Consider the following 23,541-nt stretch of genomic DNA (forward strand, 5'->3'; position numbering starts at 1 on the left):
GTGAGAGCCAGGGTGACGGGCAGCGGGGGAAGGAGCAATGAAGTCTTGCTCCTTTGGGGTAAAATTACATTCTGTCACCCCAGCACCAAGGGACTGTGGAAACACACAAGGTCAAGATGGACCTTATTTTTCAAGTGTAAAGGGATTAGAAGGAAGAGAGTAATCCTATTTTGGAGAAATGTTTAAAGCAGCAAGACAATTTGGTCCCTCTGGGCTTAGGAAGGCCTTCTAGAGGGCCCAGTTACCCAAGTCCCACCTTGCTGCTATTAGCTGAGTGACCCCGGCTGCTGAATCTGACTCCACTGCTGGCTTCCATGGCCAAGTTTTAACCTTTGCTGTTCCAAATGACTGTTATGCCATCATTGAGCCCGACTGAAAAGGACAATGATTATTGCCTGGCTGGCCCTCAGGCTGTAGGACAGGCATATAACACATTAAGGACTTATCCAAAGACACCCAGTAAAACCCAAGCCAAAAGCTCAGAAGAAAATGAGGCATCTTGCTCTGAGATGATGAGGATATTTAAAGGATCAGGGCAGTCTGACACAAGAGAAAGAGCCTAAGGAAGCCTAAATTCAGGGAATTTAAACAGAAGCTCTGACCAGGCACAAAAGGAAAAGACAACTTTCTTAGCCATGGGCAGTATTAATCTCCTGGCCCAGGGAAACAGCTCTTCCAATGAAGCCCTGCCGATTCTGCGCTGACTACATCTCTTCATACCATGATACATGCTCAAAGCTCATCTAACTGTATTAGAGATACGTCCCTCACTCCAAACTAGGCCTGGAATGGGTTGGCTCAGGCAACCTCAGCAGCTTCTATTAGGGGACAGCGAATACGTCTCTCTGCTTTTGAGATTCCACACTCTGACCCTTCCATAGCCCCTTCCCTGGCTCCTCATCCCTCTTCCAACCTCTTATGGAGGGAGCTCACCAAGGAAGGGTCTGACCTAGGCCACCTCTTAGCAATCTCACTCACTCAAGGGCTTCAATCATCACCTCTAAACAGATGACTCTCAAACCTTTCTTTAGCCTTGACCTTTCCCCCAAGCCCCAAACCCATCAGTTCAGCTACCTATTTCCCCACTGAATGCCCTACTACTATCTCAAACTCAACAGTTAAGTCTAAAACTGAGCCACCTCTTCATCTTTCCCCTTAAACTTGCTCGTGACTCCACAATTTGTCAGAGGCATCAACCACCATTCAGACTTCCATGTTTAAAACCTTGGCTTACCTCTGAATTCATTCTCCTTCTCTACTCTCATGTCCAGTGAGTGACCAAATACTGTTCCCACCTCCACTAATGAACACTCTCATCACCTGCTTGGACTGATGCTGTAACTTCCCTACATTTTCTGTGTTCTAGTTAAACCCAAACACCAAATCTCACAATGCTAGAGGCACCTTTTCATGAACCTATTAAAATTTTAGCAGCCATTTATCAAAGAGGTAGTTTTTGTGGCTAACACACAGCATATCCTTCACCTGTCTCAACACTACCGACCTTCCTCCCAAATCCCTCCACCTTTCAGTGGGACATTAGGTGCCATTTCTCCAGCAGTGGGGACAGACTGCACAGCATTAATCACCTGCATAGTCAACTAGTGACTAGTCCAGTCTGTGCTCTGGAATACTTTTTATTGTGGTAAACTGGCTGGGAGAAAAAGCAAAGGTGGCTTCATTGGCACCATCCATTTCAATAAAAGATGGACCTAGAATCACACAGATCTTGGAAATGGAAAGGATCTTAAAAGATCACCTGATTTGGCCATCTGCTTTCATACAGGCATTGTATAGAAGAGATCTAAGCTAAAGTAACTTGTGCAAAGCCACACAGAAAATGGATGGAGAGCGGAGGCTGAAGACACCAATGAAGAAGCCACCATCTTTCACAGGGACCTTGGAGGTCCCTGAGTTCACCCTCCTCATTTCCCACGGTCCCAAAGCTATGGAGCTGCCTGAATTTCCTGCAGCCAAGTCCACGGTTTACCCAGCACTGGGCCATCCTGACATCAGGGCCTTCCCAGTGTTCCTGGATGACTGATAACAAAGACAAGACCCCACGTGGATTCATTCAGATGCGGTTCATTTGGCATTTCACTTGGGGTTACACTTTGCCAAGGTGACGGGAAGGTCCCCGAACCAGGACCAGGCAGGCAGACGATCCTGGAGGGCAGAGCATGATGAACCAGGACCCGGCTTTTATGGCCCCCAGCCCAGGGGAAGCCCTCGGGGGCCGACCCCCGAGGGCACGCCAGCCTCCCCACTATCCGCCAGGAACCAAGGGTCCCTTCTCCCCGGGCAGGGGCTAGGGTCCTCTGGGGTCCCCTGCGCTGGGGCGTTTCACGGTCCCAGACAAGGCCGGCTTACTTGATGTGCGCCAAGCCCAGGAAGCCCAGTAAGACCAGCAGGCCCAGAATCAGGCTGTCGTCCCAGGGAGGGCCAGCGCGGGCGCGCTTCTCGCGGTCCTTGCGCAAGGCTTCGCGCCGGGCCCGTAGACGCTGCTCGCGCTCCAGCTGCTCGCCATAGTGCGCGCGGTAGAAGGCGTCGAAGTCGAACATGTGTTTGCCGCCCGGCGCGGGGCGCGCACGCTGGGGGCCTGAGGCAGCGTGCGCGTGCGTGGGCCTGGGGGGCGGGGGCGCGCGCGCGTGCTCGGCGCCCAGCAGGCCGCGGTCGTACTGGCGGCGCAGGGTGGTGCTGCTCAGCACCATGTAGGCCTGGCTGATGCGTGTGAAGCGCTCCGCCGCCTCCGCGCTTCCCGAGTTGCGGTCCGGGTGGTAGAGGAAGCTCTGCCGGTAGTAGGCTGCCTTGATCTGCGCCTGCGTGGCCGTGACCGGGACATCCAGCAAGTCGTACAGCGCTGTGCGCGAGTACCGGGAGGATGCGCCGCTTGCCTGGTCTTTCCCAGTCCAGGAGCCGCCGCCACCAGCGGTGGAGCGGGACTGGGTCCCCTTTCGTCCCGTGGACCACAACAGCGGCGACCACCGCCGGCCGGCTAGGGCCGCCATCTTGCGCGGGGCGAGGGTGGAAGGGCCGGCCAATGAGACGGGGCGGAGTACCTGACGAGCTTTCCTCGGGGCCAATTGCGGAGAGGAGGAAGACAGGAACGAGGAAAGGGCGGGGCCGGGGAGGGAATCCTGTGCGCCTGCGCGCTCGCGGGGTGATGACGCGAGCACAGCGCCGAGGAGGCGATTGGGCCGGAGCGGTGGCGCCTGGAAGATGACCCGGCTCTGAGGAGACTTTCGGAGTGCAGCCATGGCGTGCAGCGGCAGGAGGCCGGAGCACCGCGGGCCCCCGGAGCTGGTGAGCTTCTCTCCACCCCACTCCCCGAGAACTCCGTCCCCCCGCCCCCACCCCCCCTCACCGCCGCTCTCTCTCTTTCTCCCATAGTTTTACAACGAGGACGAGGCCCGGAAGTACACTCACAAGTAAGAGCGGGCCGGGGTAGGGTGGGGTGGGCTCTTAGGGCCCTGCTGGAAGGTTGGGGAGCTGGCGGGGGCGGGGCGGTGACCGCTCTCTGGGGCTGGCGTCAGGAAGAGCGGGGTGCAAATATGCTATACCGCTGGTCTGCCTCAGTTTCCTTAACTGTCAAATGGGCATAACAAAAGGAGATGAGGCCCGTAACGCGCCCCGTGAATGCCGCTGTTACTTTGGCCTAGGTCTGGGGCACGAAGGCGGCCCCGGCCACCCCTCGGGGGGCTTTTGGAGGGTTGCAGGCGCTGCCTTAGCCGAGACCCCAGGCCGCCTTTTCTGGCTTGGCGGAGGAGGATGCAGACCTGAGGCAGGGCGGGGGCCTGGGGTATTGGAAGGCGGGGGGCTGGGGGGGGAGGGGGAGGTCCTTCCCATTCTGGAGGCAGCCCTTCCTTCAACACCCAAGCGATGGAGGGGCCGCGGTGGGAGGCAGGTGGACCTCGGCCAGAGCAGAAGGCCCTGCCTTTGTGGGGCAAACCCAGGACAGGAGCAGAGTAAGCACAGAAAACAGCCCGAGGCGCGCTGTTGGTGCCAGAGGGTCCACCTCGGTCTGCGCCGATGAGGGTTAGTGTAGGAAAAAGAGAGAAGATGCATCTTCAGTACCTGGTCATAAGTAGGAAGGTACAGCCGAACTTCGGAGGAGAAGGTCATTTAAGAGAGAATTCTCCTGGTCTGGCCGGCTTCTCCTTTCCTGGACTTTTGCCTGCAGATCCTGCCAAGAGCAGTTGCCAGCCAGCTGGGGTGTTCCCTTACCCCCACCCCCCATTTCTCCCCTTCCAGCTCACGCATGATTGAGATCCAGACACAGATGTCAGAACGGGCAGTGGAGCTCCTCAGTCTGCCCGAGGACCAGCCCTGCTTCCTGTTGGATGTTGGGTGAGACATCGGAGCTTTTTTGGTATGTCAGGTTTTTGGTATGTCTTCATTGGCCTTCAGCCCTGACCCTTTGTCTGATTTTGCCTTCCAGTTGTGGTTCTGGGCTCAGTGGTGACTTCATCTCGGAGCAGGGGCACTACTGGGTGGGCATCGACATTAGTGCTGCCATGCTAGGTGAGCGAGGCCTTTTAGGTGCTGTGTGTACTAGTTGGAACAAGCAGCTGGATTTACTAGCCTGTCTCCTCTAACATGATCACCTTTGAATAAATAGATGTGGCTGTGGATCGAGAAGTGGAAGGAGACCTGCTTCGGGGGGACATGGGTCAGGGCATCCCCTTCAGGCCGGGCTTATTTGATGGTTGTATTAGGTAAGATGTGTCTTCCCTGATGTGACATATGCTTGGGGGAGGGGCCTTGTGGAAGAACATTGTCAGCTGTTAATACACAAGTGCTTGTTGGGACAGCTTAGCGCCTTGGATACAGTTCTGGACATGGTGTCAGGAAGACCTGAGGGGGCTGTTCAGAGGTGGGTCTTGGCGAGGGTGCTAAATCACTCCTCCCCATTAGGGAGGACTTCCTGGAGAGAGAAAGATTAGGAGAGAGTTTGGAGAAGAAAGGTCCTTGGAAGGACATTACAAGGAGGAAATGGTGTTTGTTTAAAAGCTCAAGTGCATCCTTGTGTAATCATGAATTTTTACTTAACTTAAAAAGCATTTGAGGCAAAGGCAGGCCCTTCTAGAGTCTCAAAGGAAAAGCAGCTTAAGCAACTTTGAATCAACTCACTGCAGAAGTGAACAGAAAGGTTGGCTACTGTAGAGGCTGAGAAAATGTATCTTGGTGAGCCTGCAGGGTGTTAACTATGACCTCTTTGGACATTCTGGGGTTAAATGGTAGAAATAGAATGAGTCCAAGGTTAGAGGAAGCAGGAGCACTGAGATAATAGTCTTGGAACATGGGGAGGTGATGGAGGCTTGGAGTTGGGGTTGGGCAGGCATGCCAGGCTTGGCCAAGCTTCTGAAGAGCCCTTTGGGCCCTTTCTTCAGCATTTCTGCTGTGCAGTGGCTCTGCAATGCTGACCAGAAGACACACAACCCTGCCAAGCGCTTGCACCACTTTTTTTCGTCCCTTTATTCTGTTCTGGTGAGTATGAGATCTCCACGGTTTTTTGTAATGGCCATTGGGATCTCCACTGTCCCAGATAGCTGTCTTGGTTGCTTCAGATGATAAGCTGGGGCCTGACCAGAGACCAACAGTGTCCATTCTCCTGCAGGCCCGAGGAGCTCGAGCAGTCTTGCAGCTGTATCCTGAGAATGCTGAGCAGGTAAGTTTGCCTGGATGGGGACAAGCTGTTGTGTCATGGACCAAACTAATGGCATTTAAGAGTTGGAAGAGGGACCTTAGAGGCCATTTCTTCCAATCTGTACCTGAAAAGGAATACCCTCTACACCCTACTATCTTTATTTTGATTAGTCCTGTATATTTTATTTTACATACTTTAAAAAACCCTATTATTCTAAGAAGGGGCCCGTAGGCTTCATTGGGTCCCCAGCATAAAATGTTTGAGAACCTTTTCTCAAAGGGTTAGGAAATTTTTCCTTTACATCATGCCCAAATTTTGGATAATAGTGATGGGATTAGGGTTAGGGAAGTGTAGACACTTCTGTCCACCAAGTGTATGGTGCTGATTGGTTTGAAGAGGGAAGAACTCTTTCTTTGCCACCCTTCTGGGTAGCCATGGACGCCATGACATCCATCCTTTGTGTCTGATAAGAAGACATTGACCCCTACTCCAGAGTCCAGATTGGGGCATGAAACAATCAAGAACATCGATTTCTACAATAGTTCTACAAGAACATCTTTCCCTAAAGGGGAAGTGGGCCCCAAAGTTCTTTTAAAGGAGAGTGGTGACTTCAGGTCTCTTTGATCATGATGGGCTATGGGCTTAATTCCTTGTTGTAGGATGGGGAGGCTTGATTTTACCGTAAGGTGCGGTGTCCAAGTCATGGGCCTCAGACCGTTGGTGGCTCTTCTGGAGCTCAGCTGGAGCTCTTGGAGTAGTTGAGATTGTTTTTTGGTCTAGGCTTAGGATTTCCCCTGTTGTAGGGAATTCCTGCTGAGGAACCTCCTGCCAGTGCAGATTGGTAACTGTTCTCATAATCCCTATAGGCTTAATGAGTTGTCCAAGTCATTTTCAGGTTATGGAACTTGTCTGTGGTCACATAGTTTAAAAATTAAGCAAACAAGTATTTTTATTTTCCGTGCACCAGACCAGTAAGGTGCAGAGGAGAAAGGCAAAGAATGAAACTGTCCCTCATTCTAAAACTGTCATTTCTGTTCTATGACTCGTACAGTGCTCTGAGCTGGGAGCGCAGCTTGGGAAGAGGATCTTTTCTCTCTCCTCTCTGTTCCCACTCCTCATATTTGGAGCCGTCCAGAAGCATCTTTGATGGTCCCCACTGGCTTCAGGAGAGACTGATGGGGGGCCAGTTGTACCTGCTCCCTTGTTAAACCTAATCCCCAGTGTTTCTTTCTCTGGCCTCAGTTGGAGCTGATAACAGCCCAGGCAGTGAAGGCCGGTTTCACTGGGGGTATGGTGGTGGACTTCCCCAACAGCGCTAAAGCTAAGAAGTGAGTCTGGGATTGTCATCCTGTCCCTGGTAGTGGGAGGTTTGAGAGAGATGCTGGACAGAAGGGCACATGGTAGTGTTTGGCACAGCTGGACACTGCCCAAGTGGAGGGAGGCGCCTGGGGCTGGGGCCCTTCCTGGCCTTCAATTGCAAATGAAGCTCTCAACTAAGGGAACTTAGGGGAAGATGATGGTACTTCCCTTCTTCAAGATTGCCTTCTGTCCCATTCAGGTTCTTCCTCTGTCTGTTTGCTGGCCCTTCGGGTGTGTTGCCCAAGGTAAGGATGTATCTCCTGGTTGAGAGTGCATGGAGAATTGCCCCATTCACTCTTTAAGGAAAGGGGATGGGGTGTAGCTTGTGAGTGCCCACAGTGTCTGTCAGAGCCTAAGTGTCCTTTAAAGTTTAGGTCTCTTGAGGGGAGGCCTTGCATTTTGTTATATCAGACTCCTTTTTAGTTACCCTAAAGAGTGTGTGTGTGTGTGTGTGTGTGTGTGTGTGTGTGTCTGTTTTTCTATGGATGTTGTTTTGCTGTGTATGTTCCCAGGCTGCTATCATTACCATCACAGTGCATTCACTTCTTTCTGACCCTGATTCTTCTTGTAGGGCCTGGGCACTGAGTGTGGAGATGGGCAAGAGTTGAAAGAGTCCAAATTCTCCAATGAAAGGTAAAGAAACCCATGACCTGGCCTGATTCCTGTACAATTTGGGAAATGCCCAGGGAGAAAGAGTGGGGTTCCATTTGGAGAGCTGACTAACCAGAAACCCCAAGCAGGGAGGCCTGTTTGAGGCAGGAAGCTTGAGGAGATGGTAGGATTTCCTTGTTCTCCCCATGTTTTACTCTAAACAGAGAGGTAGAGTTGTTAAAGGTCAGTGAGGTGCTGCACCGACTCCCCCTTTTAACTGCCCTCAGTTCCTGCCCCAGGGATAGCTTAGGCTCTTTGGTAGAATTAGACACTCAGTGTGTTTCTGTTCACATGTTTACATGGCAGCTTGGTTAAGGAGCCTTTTTAGGTCTTTTCTGGTGAGACACAAGGAGGAATTAATGACTGCTAAATGTAACAGCCGGGCCCATTTAAGGAAAGAAAAAATGAGAGAAGTGAGGGGAATGAAGGATTTTCTGGTGTGAAGCTTGGTTGTGCGACTCATGCCCCAAACAGTTCTGATCTGGGCTTGGTGGGTGGCACCACTGCCAAGCTGCCTGTCATCTTGAGCGTCTCAGCCGTGGGGCTGCTTGGATGTTTTCGTTCCACAGCCGAGGCAAGGGACCGAGAGCATCATTGGAGGACTCTCGTCGGGGCTGCCTGTAGCTAAGGGTTGCCACGTTTTCCTGCCTCAGACACTTGTGTGCCTATGAGCCATTGACTGAGTACTGACTGGGCCAAAGGTGCTGCCCTGCCCAAGCCTTGGAGTTTTGGGATGACATGGGGCCTCAGCTAAGCAGAAGAGCTCCCCTAGCCCTTCAGACCGTCAGGGGAGTCCAAGGGATCTTAGCATGCAGTGCTGAATGCTGTTGTATTACAGATGGTAAGATTGAGGTCCAAGGCGGGTGGGGTATAATCAGGTGAGGCAGCTTGGTGGCTAAGTCAAGACTAAGCCAGGACTAGGGGCTCACTGTCAAGTGTTACTTTCTTTTGCTCCCAATTTTTAATAGCTTTTCCAGAGTGTGGGGTATTTTCTCAAGATTTAAGAAGCAGTACTCTCTAGATATTATATTAATTATTTAATGTAATTATGTTACGTTAGTAAATGTTTTTTGAACATTACTGCCAGTTGAGCCAGCCTAGTGCCTTCCAGGTCCCAGAAGTGGGTCTCTGGCCATCTACAGAAGTGCTGTCCTTTGGCACCGTCAGCTCTACTGTGACTCACTTGGAGTGGGGGCCCCTGGCACTCAGCCCCTTTTTGCCCCAGTTGGAACAAGTGGTTGTCTACTAGCTGCAGGTGCCCATGGGTCCAGAGTGGCTAGAATGCTCAGATGACTGTCTGCAGTACCTGATGCCATTCAGTGAGCGTGTCTGAGGAGACAGTAAGACAGGGTGCCTGCTCTTAAAGGACTTAGAGTTTTGCATGATAAGACATGGGCAAAGGAAAATATAATAAAAACGAGAACTCTGAGGTACAGAGCACTAGGCTCAGATGAGGAGGGATGAGGGCAGCTTCATGGAAGAGGCTACTGGTCAACAGGAGGAGGGTCAGGGATTGAGGAGGGTGTGGCTGGTTATGTGACCTGGCCCCCTCCCAGAAGGGGACTTATGAGGGCAGAGCTCCTGGATAATTCCCCTCACTTGTGTTGCCAGTGAAAGGAGAAGCGGCTGCATTGTGTGAAGTCCAACTTTAGCATCCGGAGGAGAGACAATCTGTGTGATCATTAATGAAGTGGTAGAGGGACCCAGTGGGCTTTTTTCACAAGCTCACAATTCTTCCTCCCGCCACAGGATCCGGTATAAGACCGCAAAGGGGAAGTCAGTGAAAAAGAGCCGAGACTGGATCCTGGAGAAGAAGGAGCGGCGGCGGCGGCAGGGCAGGTGAGTGCGTGGACATCCGTGGACTACTGCTGTTCTCTGTTGTGTGCTCTGGAGCTAAGGAAGAGAATCTGAAAAAGCCCCATCCCAGAGCAGAGCTCTTGAGTGGAGGTGGATTAGCTATTTTCAAGTCCTAGGAACAAATCCTTAAAATACTCCCAGGCCAGGTGGGGAATTTGGGGACGCTGCCCACTTCCCTCTCCCAGCAGTTGCTAGTACTTCCCATCACTGATCCTAATTATAGAGCCCCATCGGTAGCAGAATGTGGGCGAAAGTAAGAATGAGAGGCAATATTCTCGTCTGGGTCAGTGGATGGCTTGTCCCATCCTGGACCTTGGATAGCAGTCTGAGTCTGACTGTGCTCTCTGGCTTATGGTGTGAAGCGTGGCCTCTGAGGAGCTGCTTTTGATGCACCCTCCTCTTCCCCAGTTCCCTTTCTCACTACATTTCATCTGTCTCATAGGGAGGTCCGAGCTGATACACGTTACACTGGCCGCAAGCGGAGGCCCCACTTTTGAGCAGCTCTTCACATCCTTTGGAGCCAGTTCAGAGCTTACTCCCTTTGCTGTCCGGGCAGCTCCAGCTTGTCTCTTGTTTGTCTGCCACAATCCAGCCTTGGCTGTAGGCTGACCTGCTGCTGCTACTATCTGACTCCCAGGAGAGCAAGTCAGAGCCCTCTGTTGGTTCTTGGGGCCACAGAGCTGGGCCCCCCCAGTTTGCAACACTCTGTTTGTGCCTTAACTTTGCTGACGCAAGGGATCATCACGAACTCTTGCAGATTCTCCAGAAGGGACAGATTTGGCCAGAGGTCTTGGAAGACCAGAGATGTAGGGGTGAGGCCTGTGCCTGGCCTGCTCCTGTTCTCCGGGCTTTTTGTTTGGAGGAGCCTGCCCAACAGTGAGGTGACATCATGGGCGTCAGGGAGGGCCCTCCAAAAAAAAGACTTAAAGACTTAAGATTATTTCATCGTGTTTTTGAATAAAGTAAAACTTGCAGAAGTGAAGTAGTCTTGAAAGTCGACGTTGTACCTGATGTACAGTGGGTGACCACTTTCCAAGTCAGTGACTTGACGTCAGCTGGGCCCAGAATCCCAGGCTCAGAGATGGGCCCTTAGAGCCCATCTCATATACAAGTAAGGAAACTGAAGCCCCAAGACACGATGTGACTTGCCCAAGGTCACTCAGTTGGTCAGTGGGAGCATCAAACTGACTCCTATGCAAGGTTCTTCCCAGTCTGCTGTCCTGCTGCTTGGTAAACAGCGAGAGCCAAGGAAACTGAAGAGAAAAGGGACGAGGACTTGGTGAGGGACAGACCTAAAGGGGTGGTTAAAATCCCGGCTAACCTGCCTAGAGCACTCGCTTCAGCCTGTCCCTTCCCAGCTGGTCCTTGGTAGAGGACCCCTTGTGGGGGGTGGGAAGTGGGGAGCCCAAGCCCCTTCACCTGTGAGGCTATTCCTGTCGACTTGAAATGTAGCGACAGCTCCAGGAAGCACTGAATTGGTTTGTAGTGAGGGACCAGGGTTCAGATTGTGTTGTGTGTCAGGCACTGTGGATAAGAAAGCAAAAATGGAAAGATGCTGGAGTCCCACCCTTCTTTCTGCCAGGTGTGTTTTGGGGGGAAAGATATTAAATGAGAAGTTCTCCCTGTAGCTTTTGGAGTGAGGGCTCTGAGTTGAAGGAGTTTCAAAATGAGATGGGCACTCGATCTGGCTTCTCTTGCCCATTTTAATTCCTCTTGCTTGGCAGAGGTCACATGTCCCATGTTACTGATGTTCTGTCCTTTTCAAAGGTCCCAGGGTTCTGGGGCTAGTGAGCAGGGTGTAATCTGCTACCTTCATGCTAGGTCTCTCTGGGTGCAGTAATTAAAAGTATGAAAGGGGGATATGGAGGGGCTTTATGGTCCCATTTACTACAGTCACTGGGCTCAGATGAGACTCTCCCCAGGTTTTAGGGGTGAAAGCAAATATCAAGGGAAAATTAATGCAGGGTAAATGACAGTTAATGGGCAAGTGTTGGGAGATCAGCCTTGGGTTATTCTCCAAAGTGAGGAACCAAAGACCCCAGAGAGGAGTTTCTAGGTCGTCCCTTTCCCTCTCCTGCCTTGAGATGCATCATGTGAAATTTCTTTCTTTTTGGGCAGGGCAATTGGCATCAAGTGACTTGCCCAAGGTCACACAGCTAGCACATGCGTCAGGTGTCTGAGTCTGGATTTGAACTCACTCCTCCTGACTCCAGGGCTGGTGCTCTACTCACTGCGCCACCTAGCTGCCCCCATCATGTGAAATTCTAACTCACATTTCACAGGGGGAGGCGGAATAAACTTACAAAACACCGAGATCCTACCAGTTGGGTCATGGTCTTACTTGGCTATATATGAATGTGTGTGCACGGGTGTGTTTAATGGGAGCTGGAACGCTTCTATGTTGGTTCAGCTACACTCCTCAGGGAGGAGGGACATCACTGCAGTTACAAGATTGTAAAAAGCAAAACCATATCCTTACATACGTAGTGAGAAACGGGGATGCAGCTCTAGGGACCCAATGTTAGCTTTGTTAGCTCTTCTAGTTGAATGCAGAATAGGGAAAAGGAAGGGCCTTTTGTGGCCTTTGGCCTGAGCTGCCCCTGCAGGAAGCTGGGGATTGTGCATGGTGGCCATGAGGAGAAGCCTTCCAGGCCTGGCAGATGGCCTGGGCCAAAGCTCAGAGCTAGGAGTGGGTCAGTCTGGCTGGAATGTGCACTTTGGAGGGAATCAGACTCGGCCAGAGAGAGAGGATGCAGGCAGAGGGAGGGCTGGAGGCCATAGGGAGCTATGGTAGTTCTTGAGAAGGGGAATGACATCAGCAGCCATGCTTCAGAAATATCAATTTAGCAGCTGTGTGAAAGGGGTTGGAGTGGGGGGAATGAAGAAGGGGACAATTAGGAAAGTATTGGAGTAGCCGAAATAAGAGATGAGGGTGTGAATCAGCCTGGGGATGGTGCCTATGTGAGTAGAGGGAGGGGAGGGGTGGGGGTGGGGGGCATTGCCGAGCTACAATGGGCAGTACGGGGCCTTGATTGGCCCCTGGTGGGGGTGAGAGGGCCAAGAATTGTGGATGGCAACGAGGTGGGGCAGGATGGTGCCACCCTTACAGATTGGAGCTCAGGAGAGATGAGGCCTAGGTACCAGCATAACCTAGGTGACATCATTTTTCTGGACCTTTCTTTGTCTTTAAGATGAGGGGATTGCCTTTCTGTTCTCCACAAAGGGTCACACAACTTCCCCTCTCTGTGACTGCCCTCCCGGGATGTGGCTCACTGACATCAGATCATAGGATTTAGAGTGGGGAAGGGGTCAGGACCCCCTCACCTCCAGGTCGCAGTTTTGCCCAATTGGAGCGCCTATGTTCCTTCCAGGCCATCCCCATCTCCTCTGGCTCAGACCGTTCACCCCAGTCAGATGCTGGATAGCGATGGCCAGCTTGTTTGCTTGCTGCCTTCAGTAGTGGGTCCAGTGCGCTGAACCCAGGTTTCATGAGTGCAGGCCCATCCTCTGTCCACTGCTCCACCCAGCTATTTTGTTGGCAAATTCTCCCCATTTATTGATTGGCTCTCCCCTTAGCCACACCCCTAGGCTGGGGCAGGAGTCAGACCATGGACTTTAGGGGCTCCAAGGATGGTTTTGTAGCTGTTGTTCGGAAGATCTAGATTGTCCCTGTCACTAACAGAATAAGGTAATTGGAGTCTTCTGCCTGGTACAGATACAAATGTTTATTCTACATAAAAATTTCACAAAATGGGCAGCTGGTTTGCACCAAGAGCTTTGGTGAGAAGGGAGAGGAGATGGGCAGGGTAGCGGCTGGAAAGGCAGCACAGGACAGTGGTCACAGTCACTGGGCTGGAGCAAAGCCTTAGAGAGGCAGGGGCACAGACGGGCACGGATACAGCCCTGGCCAGGGCACCATGCACACACACACACTCACACACACACACACCCCACCCAGGAAGAACCCGTGCCTGCCCGGGCACCCACAGAAAGGAGGGAGAAATGGGGCAAGGGCAGCTTCAAGTGGGGATTTTGTTTTTAAACTTCCCCCAAAGTCCCAAACAGTGGGGAGGAGAGGCCCCTCCTGCTGGCTGGTGAATACTGTGTCTATGAGACACCCCCATCAAACCTGGCACAAGGCACATCAGGGGAGGGAGAAGGCAGAGGAAGGGCACAGTGAAGCATGGGAGTCAGGGAGCATGCCCTGTACATGCAACATACACGGGGCGCAGGGACCCCCATCCCCAAGGGTGCTGGAGGAGACTCCCTCTGGGACAGCTCCTGTCCCTGCCGCCTGAGAGCTGAGGCCTGGCTGCTCCTTCCTCCCATCACAGGGTCTCCAGGGGAAGGGGGGGACAGAAGTTGGGCAGCCTGTAGGTTCCAGGAGGACCCTCCCCCAGGGAAAGGGGCAGAGAAAGGTTTGCCCTTCAGGCTTGTGGGGTGGATGGAAGATAGGGACAGACCTAGATGTTCTTCATTTTTCTCTAGGCTCTCATAGAGATGAGCCAGAGCTGGAAAGGGATGGAGGTCCAAATCCTGGGCAGCACCCTGAACCCAGCCTGGCAGTGATCAGTAGTGTTACCCCACTGGTCCCTCAAGGCTCCCCCCTCCCTGAGAAGTGGGCAACAGCACCAAGTGGCCCCTACCCTATTTTTGGCCATTGCTAGACTCGATTCAGGATGGGGCGGTCAAAGGTCAGAGAAAGGGGCAGAGATGGGGCTTGCTGAAGGAGTGATTCTAGCCCCTGAGCTGGGAGGGAAGCAGCCAGGACCAGGAGGATGGATCTGCGGCTCAGCCCAGGGTGGCCTTCACTAAGGGAATGAGTGGGTTGGGGCTGAGGCATCTGGCGCCTGGCCTGGCCTACCTCTCTCTCTCTAGGCCCCTTGCACTGGGGGGATTTGGGGAATTATCAGCGGCCTCTTGGGGTTATTGGGCCCCGTGGCTGCTCCTTCCCTTTCCTGATTCCACTCCCTGGCATTCCAGTCATGGAGCTGAAGCCCTAGCCCTTTCTACCCCAGTCTTCCATTCCTTGTCCCACCCCACTCCCACGTTCTGTCCCCTCGTCCCCCAAGGTCCAAATGCCCCTTCCACACAGACACACACAGTGTTACAATGAGATCATGCACATGACATGGCTCAGCTGCTCTGGGAGGGGGCCAGCCCTTGTGGTGTGGGGGGAGGGGAGCGGAGCACGAGCACAAGGGGGGAGGGGCTCTGGGCCCCAAGGTGAAGAGGAGACGTTTCCCCAGGGGCCCCAGTGGTTAGCAGCAGCTGTTGGCACCTCCTCGTTGTGGATGGTCCAAAATTGGTGGAGATGGAAGGGGTGAGAGTCTATCCAAAGATGCCCCCAAACGTGGAGGCGATGACGATGCCCAGGATCACACAGCAGATGATAATCATGATTTTCTTCTGCAGGGGAAGGAAAACAATGGGTTAGAGTGGGGGTGGAGGGACTGGGATGGCAGTGTGGTGCTCAGGAGGGAGAGGAGGCCCAGCTGGGCTTCTTCCTGGGCCGAGGTTCAGAACCTGCATCTGCATCAGGAAGAAGCCGGGGCCCAGGGGATCAGGAGGAGGAGCAGCCACAGTCCCACTCACCCTGCGGGCTTTACTCTGGTATTTGACGGCTTTCTTGGTGTCCGACACGGCCCGCTCCACATAGTCCACAGAGTGCTCCACATTGTACTCGATGCGGTCAATCATCTCACCCTGTGAGGCCAAGGGGGGGGCCAAGCTGGAGGGGCAGCCCCTCCTTACCCGGCTCTCAGGCTCTACTCCTTGGGGCCAGAGTGGGTTTGGGGCCGGTTCTGGACTTTATAAGGTGCCCTGATGCAGAAGAGAGAAAAGAAGTCAGGGGGAGGCTGTGTGTGTCGTCAGGGGGATGATTCTGGACCTATGACCCTGAAGCCAGGGCTCCCCAGAAACTGACACTGTCAGATCCTGGCAAGAGATAAGCTACTGGGAGTTCTGGCTTCTCCCCCGGGGCATGCTGGGGAAAGCGGGACACTTCCCATTCCAGGGCGCAAGAAGCAATCCATGCAGAAGCCCCCACCTTCACACCACCACCTGTGGGGAGGGTACAGAAGAAGACAAAGAGGCAGCAAGCCCACATGCTTGGCTCCCCCAGGAGGGAGGGGAGGATTGGGAGTGGTCCATCAGTCAGTCAGTCAGTCAACAAACATGTTAAGTGCTTACTATGTGGCAGCCACAAGGGATACAAAGAAAAGTAAAAAAGACCAGCCCCTGCCCTCCAAGAGCCTACGTTCTTGTGGGGGAGACAACATGGAAATCGTTAGTTCCATACAAGATGGCAGAAAGCCAAGGGCAGAGTGTCAGGAGACCGAGGTCCAAATTCCAGGTGATGCTAGACACAGGTAAGTCACTTTTCTCTCTGAGTCACCCTTTTCTTATCTGTGAAATGGGGATGAAACTGCAACAGAAAGGTGAACTTATTCTTCCAGTCCTGGCATTGCCACACCTGGCCTCTGGGACTCAGTTTCTTCATCTGTAAAAATGGGAGTGGGGGTAGACCACACAGTGAGGTCACAATTCTGACCTTCTGTGATTTGATGACGTGTGTGTGTGTGTGTGTGTGTGCGCGCGCGCGTGTGCATGTGCATGTTAGGACTATGTCCATGATTGAATTATGTAGGTGCTCAGGCCCTACTGGGCCTAACCATATTAGAATCCAAGCTTGGGAGGTCCGGCCATGCAGGGGGGTGGGGTCCTGGGGGGCAAAGTCATGCAGAGAGGGGGACTCAGTAGGTCCAGCCATGCAGAAGGTGGGCCCTGGGGAGTAGGTCCTAGGAAGAGACTCATGCTGTCATTTATTTGTTACCTGAGGGCTCCATCCAGGGGCAGCGTGTTGGACAGAAATGGCGGTGGGTGAGGTTAGAGGCCCTCCCACCCCCCACCTCCAGGGCCTGGCTGAGGCACTGGGGGTCTGTCCTCCCACCCCTCTGCACATATACACATTAGTCTCAGCCTCCTCGGTTCACCTGGGATGGGGCAGAGGATGGGCTGGGAGTGTGGAGGGCTCAGCCCAGCATCCCCTCGATGCAGGAGGAAGCTCACCTGGCTCTCTACCAGCATGGCCATGTCTGTGAACATGTCGTGAAGCTCTCGGATGCTGTTCTCCAGTTTGATGATCTCACTGTGCCTTGTTTCAATTTCGCTCAGCGCTTGTTTTGTGATGTTGGAGTCCATGATGATCTGCGGGAGACAGGAAGAGCCTTTGGTATGGAGGCTGGCTTCAATACACTGGAGTGGAGGCCAAAGGCCTGGACTAGCAGCCAGGATGAGACTGGATTCTCAGGAGCCTAAAGCTTGGAGGCCTCCCTTGTCCCACTCCAGGGCAATTTTCTTTCTTTTGAATTTCTGTTATTTTTATTTTGAACCTAACAAAAATCAAATAAGACTATTTCCATACACTCACACACACACACACACACAATGGGACGGAAAATGAGTATTGTACGCAAAACTGCGAACATTGTTTTTCCTTTTAAGTGTAGAGTTCACTTGTCTTAACAAACAACCAGTTAAAAAGCTTTTCCATATATAACATTAGACATTAAATGAGCATTTTATGTGAAAGTGTGTTATATGTAATTACGTATAATGTTATTACATATAACTTGCTTTTCCTTTTAAATATACAATAAATCCAAAATGGAACTTTCTAAGCTGTGTTTCTTTCTGGCCTCCCTTCTGTTTGGGTCTGTGCATTTAGAAAATTGTCTTTCTATCCCTTTCCTCTGTCCCTTCCTTTCTGCCTTTTCTTTTCTCTTCCTTTCCTCCCTTTTCCCTTTGCTTCCCTTCTCCCTCCCTCCCTTCCTTCCTTCTTTGCTTCCTTCCTTTCTTCTTTCCTTCCTTCCTTTTTTCCATCCTTCCTTCCTTCTTCCTTCCTTCTTCTTTGCTTCCTTCCTTTCTTCTTTCCTTCCTTCCTTTTTTCCATCCTTCCTTCCTTCTTCCTTCCTTCCTCCTTCTTTGCTTCCTTCCTTCCTTCCTTCCTTTTTTCCTTCCTTCCTTCTTCTTTCCTTCCTCCTTTTCTTCCTTCTTTCCTTCCTCTTTTCTTCCTTCCTTCCTCCCTCCCTCCTTTCTTTCCTTTCTGTCTTCTTTCCTCCTCCTCCTTCTTCTCTCTCTCTTTCTCTCTCTCTCTCCCTCCTCCTCTTTCTCTCCATCCTTTCTTCCCTCCCTTCCTTTTGGGAAACTCTATCCCTAGTACCTTCTCCTTGAAGAGAGGTCTCATGTTCTAATTTTCTCCTAGTTCCTCCCACTAAGCTTTGTGTGCTGAGATCTAGGGGCTGTCAATCATCTTGGTGACTGTCCTCTGGGTACCCCCTACTTCATCAATGTCCTTCCTAACCTTTTGGGCCCAAAGTGAGTACGGAGCCCCAGAGATGCCCTGAGCACAGCAGAGTCTAATGAGATTCTCAGCTCCCTCCTTATGGATACTGGGCCTGTCTTATGGTAGCCTCGGGTAGGAATCTTTTTCTTGACTATCATATCACACTTTGGCTTGTAATCCGCTATAACTCCTATACCTTTTTCAGAGGAGCTCGTTTTTGAACCCCAAATGTAAGACTTACACTATCCTTATGAAAAGTCATCTTATTAGATCTGTCCAAATATCCCAGGCTGCCAAGAGCCTTCCCCCACCCTGTTAGCGATCCCTTCTAGGTCTGTGTCATCTGCAAATTTGATCGGCGGCTTTTACAGACAGATGGGTGAAAACACAAGCCTAAGCTCATGTCCTTTCATTCCAGCAGTTTTTTCTCTCACCCCATCTTGCCTTGCCTTTAGGTGCCCCTGGGTCTAGGGCAGAGAAAGCCAAGATCTCCCTGACATCCTCCAAATGAATTGCCCACTCATCACCATCTGCCTCCTTCAGGAAGCCTTTCTATATTTATCCCAGGTAGGCTTGTAAGAGAGAGACAGTGGAGACTAGTGGAAGGAGGCAGCCTTGGGGTCAGGAAGATCTGGGTTCAAATCTACCTTGGCCACATCCTGGCTTTGCTATACTGGGTGAGTGACTGAAATCTCAGTACCCCAGGCAGATCCGTAAGACTACTGGTGTCCACCTGAATTGGTAGAGAGGGTTCCTAACTGGGAACTCCTGATGACAATGAAATCAATCAGCATTTATTAAGTACCAATTGTGTGCCACACACAATGCTGAGCATTGAAAATCAGTTAAATAAAAGGACATAAGAAAAGAGAGTAATAGGACCATTCAGATCATAGATTTCAACCTGGAAGTGATCTTAAAGATCATCTAAAATTTCAGAGGAGGAAACTGAGGCCTGGGTGAAGGGATCCTCCACAGTCGTCTGGGCTTGGATTCCCATCTAAACCCCTTGCCTGCAGGTGTCTCCATTGCAGACCAGGCTTTGTCTCTGTCTACAAAGGATGGGCTCGGCTCCCTTCTGAGGACAAAAAGGTCATGGGTCACAGGGCGAGGAGAGGCCTTAGAGGCCCCTCACTGAAAGGGGAGGAAGGCCAGGGAAGTGAAGGTGACTCAGCTGAGTCAGGATCAGGACCCAGGCCCTTGGCCCCCAAATCCATTGCTTTAGGTGCCTAACCACACTGCCCCAGTTTGGAGCACTTACCCCTGAAGCAAAGATGGCAGGGTTCCCGCTCTCCAGCATGTTTTCGAGCTCCTCACTTGTGGTGGTCCTGCCAGCTGCATGTAGGAGGGAACCCAAAGGAGGTGAGGCAGACATCTTTCTGTCCTCCTCCCTCTTCTCCTTTGCCTGGCCTCCTTAGCTCTTCCCAACCCCTGGGCCAAGGGCCTGGGGACTGCCCACCCTTGCCAGTTCTGCTGTGCACTCACTGATCTCCAGTTGCCTTTGGATTCGGCCCTTGCAACGCTCCCTGTAGTCAGACTGGGTGGCGTTGTACTCGGACATGACCTCCACAAACTTCCGGGACAACGTCGAGTGCTAAGAGGTACGAGGCAGGAGATGAGCTTGGGTTCTGAAGGCTAACCACCCGCTTCCTGTGCTGACCTGGAGCCAAGCGCTCCCCAGACACACATCCCTCCCATGTCTTCCCCCACTCACCTGTGTCTTCCGAATCCTCAGGTCTGCAGATGACCTGTTCAGTCCCTCCTCCTGCTCGATGCTCTGTTCAATACCTGAGGAGGAGCAAGGATTGAGGCCTATCTCCATGATCTGGTCTCGCCTTCCTCCCAGGCTGGAGAGTGGCAAAGCACCGGTCCTCCCCCACCTCCAGCCCACTTCAGGAAAGGATAGAGACTCATAGGCTGGAGATGAAAGGGACCAAGCCTCTAGTTTTACAGATGAGGAAACCAAGGCAAAGACAGGAGAGATGGCTTACTCAGGGTCACATAGTTTAGTAAATAAAAGAGAGGTAACCTGGAAAAAGCACTGACTCTGGAGTCAGAGGAGCTGAGTTCGAATTATCCAAGAGAGTAATGGTTACCACCTATGTAACCTTGGTATCTTACAACTTCTTGGGGTCTCAGTTATTTCATCTGTAAAATGGAAAGGTTGCTCTAGATGACCTTTGAAGCCCCATGCAGCTGTTGATCTGTGATCCTATGACCCTGACCTTCAAATTGCTGGCCTCAGTTTCCTCATGTGAACCAGATGACCTTGGAGGCCCAGTTCTAGGTCTAGGCTTGTAAGTGGCAAAGGGCTCCATAACTCCCAGACTGGCACTCTTGTGACCCCAACTCAGATTCAGAATCAGAGGATGTCAGTTGGAATTTGTCGTTCAGTCATTTGAGTCGTGTCCAACTCACCATGACCCCATTTGGTGTTTTCTCAGCAGAGACGCTGCGTGTAGTTTGCCATTTCCTTCTCCAGCTCATTTTACAGATAGAGGAGGAAACTGAGGGAAACAGGGTTAAGCAACTTTCCCAGGGTCACGCAGCTAGGAAGTGTCCGAAGTGGGATTTGAACTCAGGTCTTCACTCCAGGCCTGGCGATCTATGCACTAAGGTGCCCCCTAGCTGCCCTGCGTCAGTTGGAAAGACCTTGAAAAATCATCTAGCCCAACCCCCTCATCTTACAGGTGGGGACCCTGAGGGCAAGTGATATGCCTAGGATCACACAGTGAGCCAGTGATGGACCCAGGACTTGAACCCGGGTCTTCCAAAGCCCATTGCAGCTCTTCCCACTCATTTGACCAACAGGAAGATAAATTAAAACACAAATAATAATACTCCTGTTTGTACAACGCTTTAGGGTTTTAAAAGTACCTTCCTAACATTATTGGTTCTTAGGTCTGGAGCTGGAAGGGACCTCAGAGGCCATCTGGTCCAGCCCTTCATTCTTCAGACGAGGAAACTGAGGCCCACAGAGGCTAAGAGAGTGTCACTCTATAGGGTTACTTACCTTCCTTCTACTCTCTTGGTACCTGAGGGGTGTTCATAGTCAGGAAGACCTGAGTTCAAATCCCACCTCAGACACTTCCTAGCTGTGTGGCCCTGGGTAAGTCACTTCACTCTGTTTGCCTCAGTTTCCTCATCTGTAAAATGAGCTTGAGAAGGAGATGGCAAACCACTGCAGTATCTCTGCTGAGAAAACCCCGATGGGGGTCAGAGAGTCTGACACATCTGAAGAATATCACGTATGTATCACGTATAGACCTCTCTGTTTACAGGGAGACTCCCCTGTTAGTATTTAAGCCCCGTTTTTGTCTTTTTTTCTATCCCCAGCACTTAGCTCAAGGCCTGATGTACAGAAAGCAATTAATAAATGCTTACTGATTGACTGTAGAAAATCACACAAGGAGTGACAAGGGTGGAACCAGGATTCAAATCCAGGGCCTCGGATTCCAAACCAAGGCTTTTCCTACTATACCACATTGCCTCCTTTACTTACCCACTACACCCACCTGCCCCCTAGGATACCAAATTTGGGAAAGATTTCCTAAAAGGTTTATGTTTGCAAGACTGTGGAAAGGGAGCAGAAGGTGAGGCTGTGTCCAGAGAGGCCGGAATATACATCTTGGTAGGGTGGGTCTCGCTTTAACCAAACCCAATATATGAAAATAAGGGAGGGGTGGGAAGAGAGGGAGAAATGTACAAAAGAATGCTTCTTTTTACACCAGGGCTCCAGGCATAGTCTTTTTACATCATTAAGAACTATCCCCCCTCCTCCTCATAGTAAAAATAGAATTTGATTCGCACTCAGCGGTTCACGACCCCAACAGCAGCATGATAGCTGAAGGCTCCAAAGGGTGCTCCCCCCAACCTTCCCCCCCCCCCCCCCCCCCGCCCCATCACATACTCACTCTTTAACTTGGATCGGACTTTGTTGGCGGTCTTTTTTATGTCTGACATGAGTTCTTCCAGCTCTTCTTTTGTCTCTAGTGGTGTGAGGGGAGAGAGGAAGAGGAGACAGAGTCCTTAGGGCTGAGAGAGAAGTCTACTACCAGCCCTGCTCCCTCCCAGCCAGGCTCAGCCTGTGGGGTGGGGGTGGGGGTGGGAACTCAAAGCAGGAGCTCCTGAGCGCCCTCTGGTGTCTTTCTCACTCCACCCCCAATCCCTCAACCCCCACCAGCAGAGTTTTGCTGGGGAGCCATTTAAATGGTTTTTAATCAAAAGGTGAAGGTGCCATCTCCTTATTCAGCACCAGGGACAGGGGCCGGGGCTATTGGCTTGGATGGCCTTTCAGAGAGTGGAAGGAGACCCCATAGGCAGTTGGGAGGGGCTTACATTTCCATTCTCATCTCCCCCAGGCCCACTCCTCAGTTTTTTTTGGCCCCTGAAACACTCTTGCCCATCCCTCCCCCATTCCTTCAAATAACAAATGAGTGGGGTCTAAATTTAAGGCAGGAGAAATAGCAGAGCAGCTGGCTTTGTAGGGAGCCGAACATTTAATTGAGGCTTGGTGCAAAGAGGGGTGGGATGGGGTGGGGTAGAGCAGTGCCCCCTGTGGCCATGAAGGGAATGGTCCCTGGATGGGATGGGTCCCCTTTTCACCTCTCTACAACCCAGGAGAGGCTCTGCCAGAGGGCACAAATGTGGGGTCCTTGCCCATGGTGGTGGGGAGTACTGTGTGTGTGTATGTATGTAGTAAGTGGTAACGCCTTGTACCTCTGAACACCCTGTCCTTTAGGATGTCACCCTATGCTAGCTACACCACCGGCACAGCCTCCTCTTCTTTTTCCCCCTCCTTGCCTGGCTCTAAGCCCTTCCCATGCCTCATACTTAGCCCCCTCTCTGCCATTCCTAACCCTGAGATCCTTTTATTTATTTATAATAAGTTTACTTATTTTTCATTTTCGACATTCACTTTCATAAGTTTAAGTTTCCTCCCCCTTCCTCCCTCCCTTCCCCCTCCCCAAGACAGCATGCAATCTGATATAGGCCCTACATATGCATTCACATTAGTCATGCTGTATAGAAGAATTAGAATGAATGGGAGGAACCACGAGAAAGGAAAACACAAAGCAAAAGAAAACAAAAATATATATAGTCTGAATACAGTCTGCTTCTATCTGCATTCAGACTCCACATTTCTTTGTCTGGACGTGGATGGCATTTTCCATCATGAGTCTTTTGGAATTGTTTTAGTTCCTTGCACTGCTGAGAAGGACTAAGTCTGTTAAAGTCAGTCATCGCACAGTGTGACTGTTATTGTGCACAGTGTTCTCCTGGTTCTGATCCTGAGATCCTTTCACACCTCTCATTTCAGAAAGCTCCCATTCCAGGCATCTATCACCAGGTACCTTAAGGGTGGTGGTGGTGGTGGGGCTCTGGAAATCTTGTCGCCTTCTACAAAAGCCCAGGAGAAATCCTTCCACTTATATCCCAGGGCCATTCTCCTCTCCCTGAATCTCCATTAGCTCATGGAAGTAATCACACAAACCCTACTCTTGGTGTGACAATGGGTCGGCTGTCTGTCCTCATGGAGAAGGGTGTGAGTGAGTGAGTGTGAGTGTGTGTGTGTGTGTGTGTGTGTGTGTGTGTGTGTGTGTGTGTGTGTTAGGGGCAGGGGAGGGCAGCTGAGCAGCAGAGCCCCGGAGAACAGAAACTTCCCAAACACAGAGCCATG

The 23,541-nt window shown here is 51.7% G+C and overlaps 3 protein-coding genes and 1 non-coding gene across 4 annotated transcripts in view; 2 read left to right on the forward strand and 2 right to left on the reverse strand.

Moving 5' to 3' along the window:
* Nucleotides 1–2,069: 2,069 nt before the first annotated feature.
* DNAJC30 (DnaJ heat shock protein family (Hsp40) member C30) lies at nucleotides 2,070–3,020 on the reverse strand. The gene has a single exon (XM_036769232.1). The coding sequence runs from the start codon at nucleotides 3,006–3,008 to the stop codon at nucleotides 2,367–2,369; it is 642 nt and encodes a 213-aa protein (XP_036625127.1). The 5' UTR covers nucleotides 3,009–3,020; the 3' UTR covers nucleotides 2,070–2,366.
* A 146-nt stretch (nucleotides 3,021–3,166) lies between these two features.
* BUD23 (BUD23 rRNA methyltransferase and ribosome maturation factor) lies at nucleotides 3,167–10,496 on the forward strand. Its single transcript, XM_036769243.1, is given in 15 exon segments — nucleotides 3,167–3,303; nucleotides 3,391–3,428; nucleotides 4,252–4,347; nucleotides 4,439–4,521; nucleotides 4,619–4,715; nucleotides 5,391–5,487; nucleotides 5,618–5,668; nucleotides 6,890–6,975; nucleotides 7,206–7,251; nucleotides 7,578–7,639; nucleotides 9,407–9,496; nucleotides 9,957–10,000; nucleotides 10,003–10,064; nucleotides 10,066–10,179; nucleotides 10,181–10,496. Coding segments are annotated over 15 exon segments (1,068 nt in total). The 5' UTR covers nucleotides 3,167–3,255; the 3' UTR covers nucleotides 10,235–10,496.
* On the forward strand, nucleotides 8,186–8,316 carry LOC118858875. Its single transcript, XR_005010998.1, has one exon.
* Nucleotides 10,497–13,219: 2,723 nt separating the features above from the next.
* STX1A (syntaxin 1A) overlaps nucleotides 13,220–23,541 on the reverse strand; it is a 39,016-nt gene continuing 28,694 nt past the window's right edge. The window contains exons 4-10 of the mRNA XM_036768864.1: nucleotides 21,776–21,850; nucleotides 19,576–19,649; nucleotides 19,347–19,455; nucleotides 19,123–19,196; nucleotides 16,586–16,723; nucleotides 15,110–15,220; nucleotides 13,220–14,923 (exon numbers count right to left, since the gene is read on the reverse strand). Of these exons, the coding sequence (XP_036624759.1) occupies nucleotides 14,846–14,923; nucleotides 15,110–15,220; nucleotides 16,586–16,723; nucleotides 19,123–19,196; nucleotides 19,347–19,455; nucleotides 19,576–19,649; nucleotides 21,776–21,850 (659 nt within the window). The 3' untranslated portion in view covers nucleotides 13,220–14,845. The remainder of the gene's footprint in view (nucleotides 14,924–15,109; nucleotides 15,221–16,585; nucleotides 16,724–19,122; nucleotides 19,197–19,346; nucleotides 19,456–19,575; nucleotides 19,650–21,775; nucleotides 21,851–23,541) is intronic.

Source organism: Trichosurus vulpecula, chromosome 7 (genome assembly GCF_011100635.1).
Source record: "Trichosurus vulpecula isolate mTriVul1 chromosome 7, mTriVul1.pri, whole genome shotgun sequence".
NCBI lineage: Eukaryota > Metazoa > Chordata > Mammalia > Diprotodontia > Phalangeridae > Trichosurus > Trichosurus vulpecula.

What these genes read in the sequence shown, in the direction of transcription:
- DNAJC30 (XM_036769232.1), bottom strand. Translation starts at nt 3,008, where the DNA reads ATGGCGGCCCTAGCCGGCCGGCGGTGGTCGCCGCTGTTGTGGTCCACG.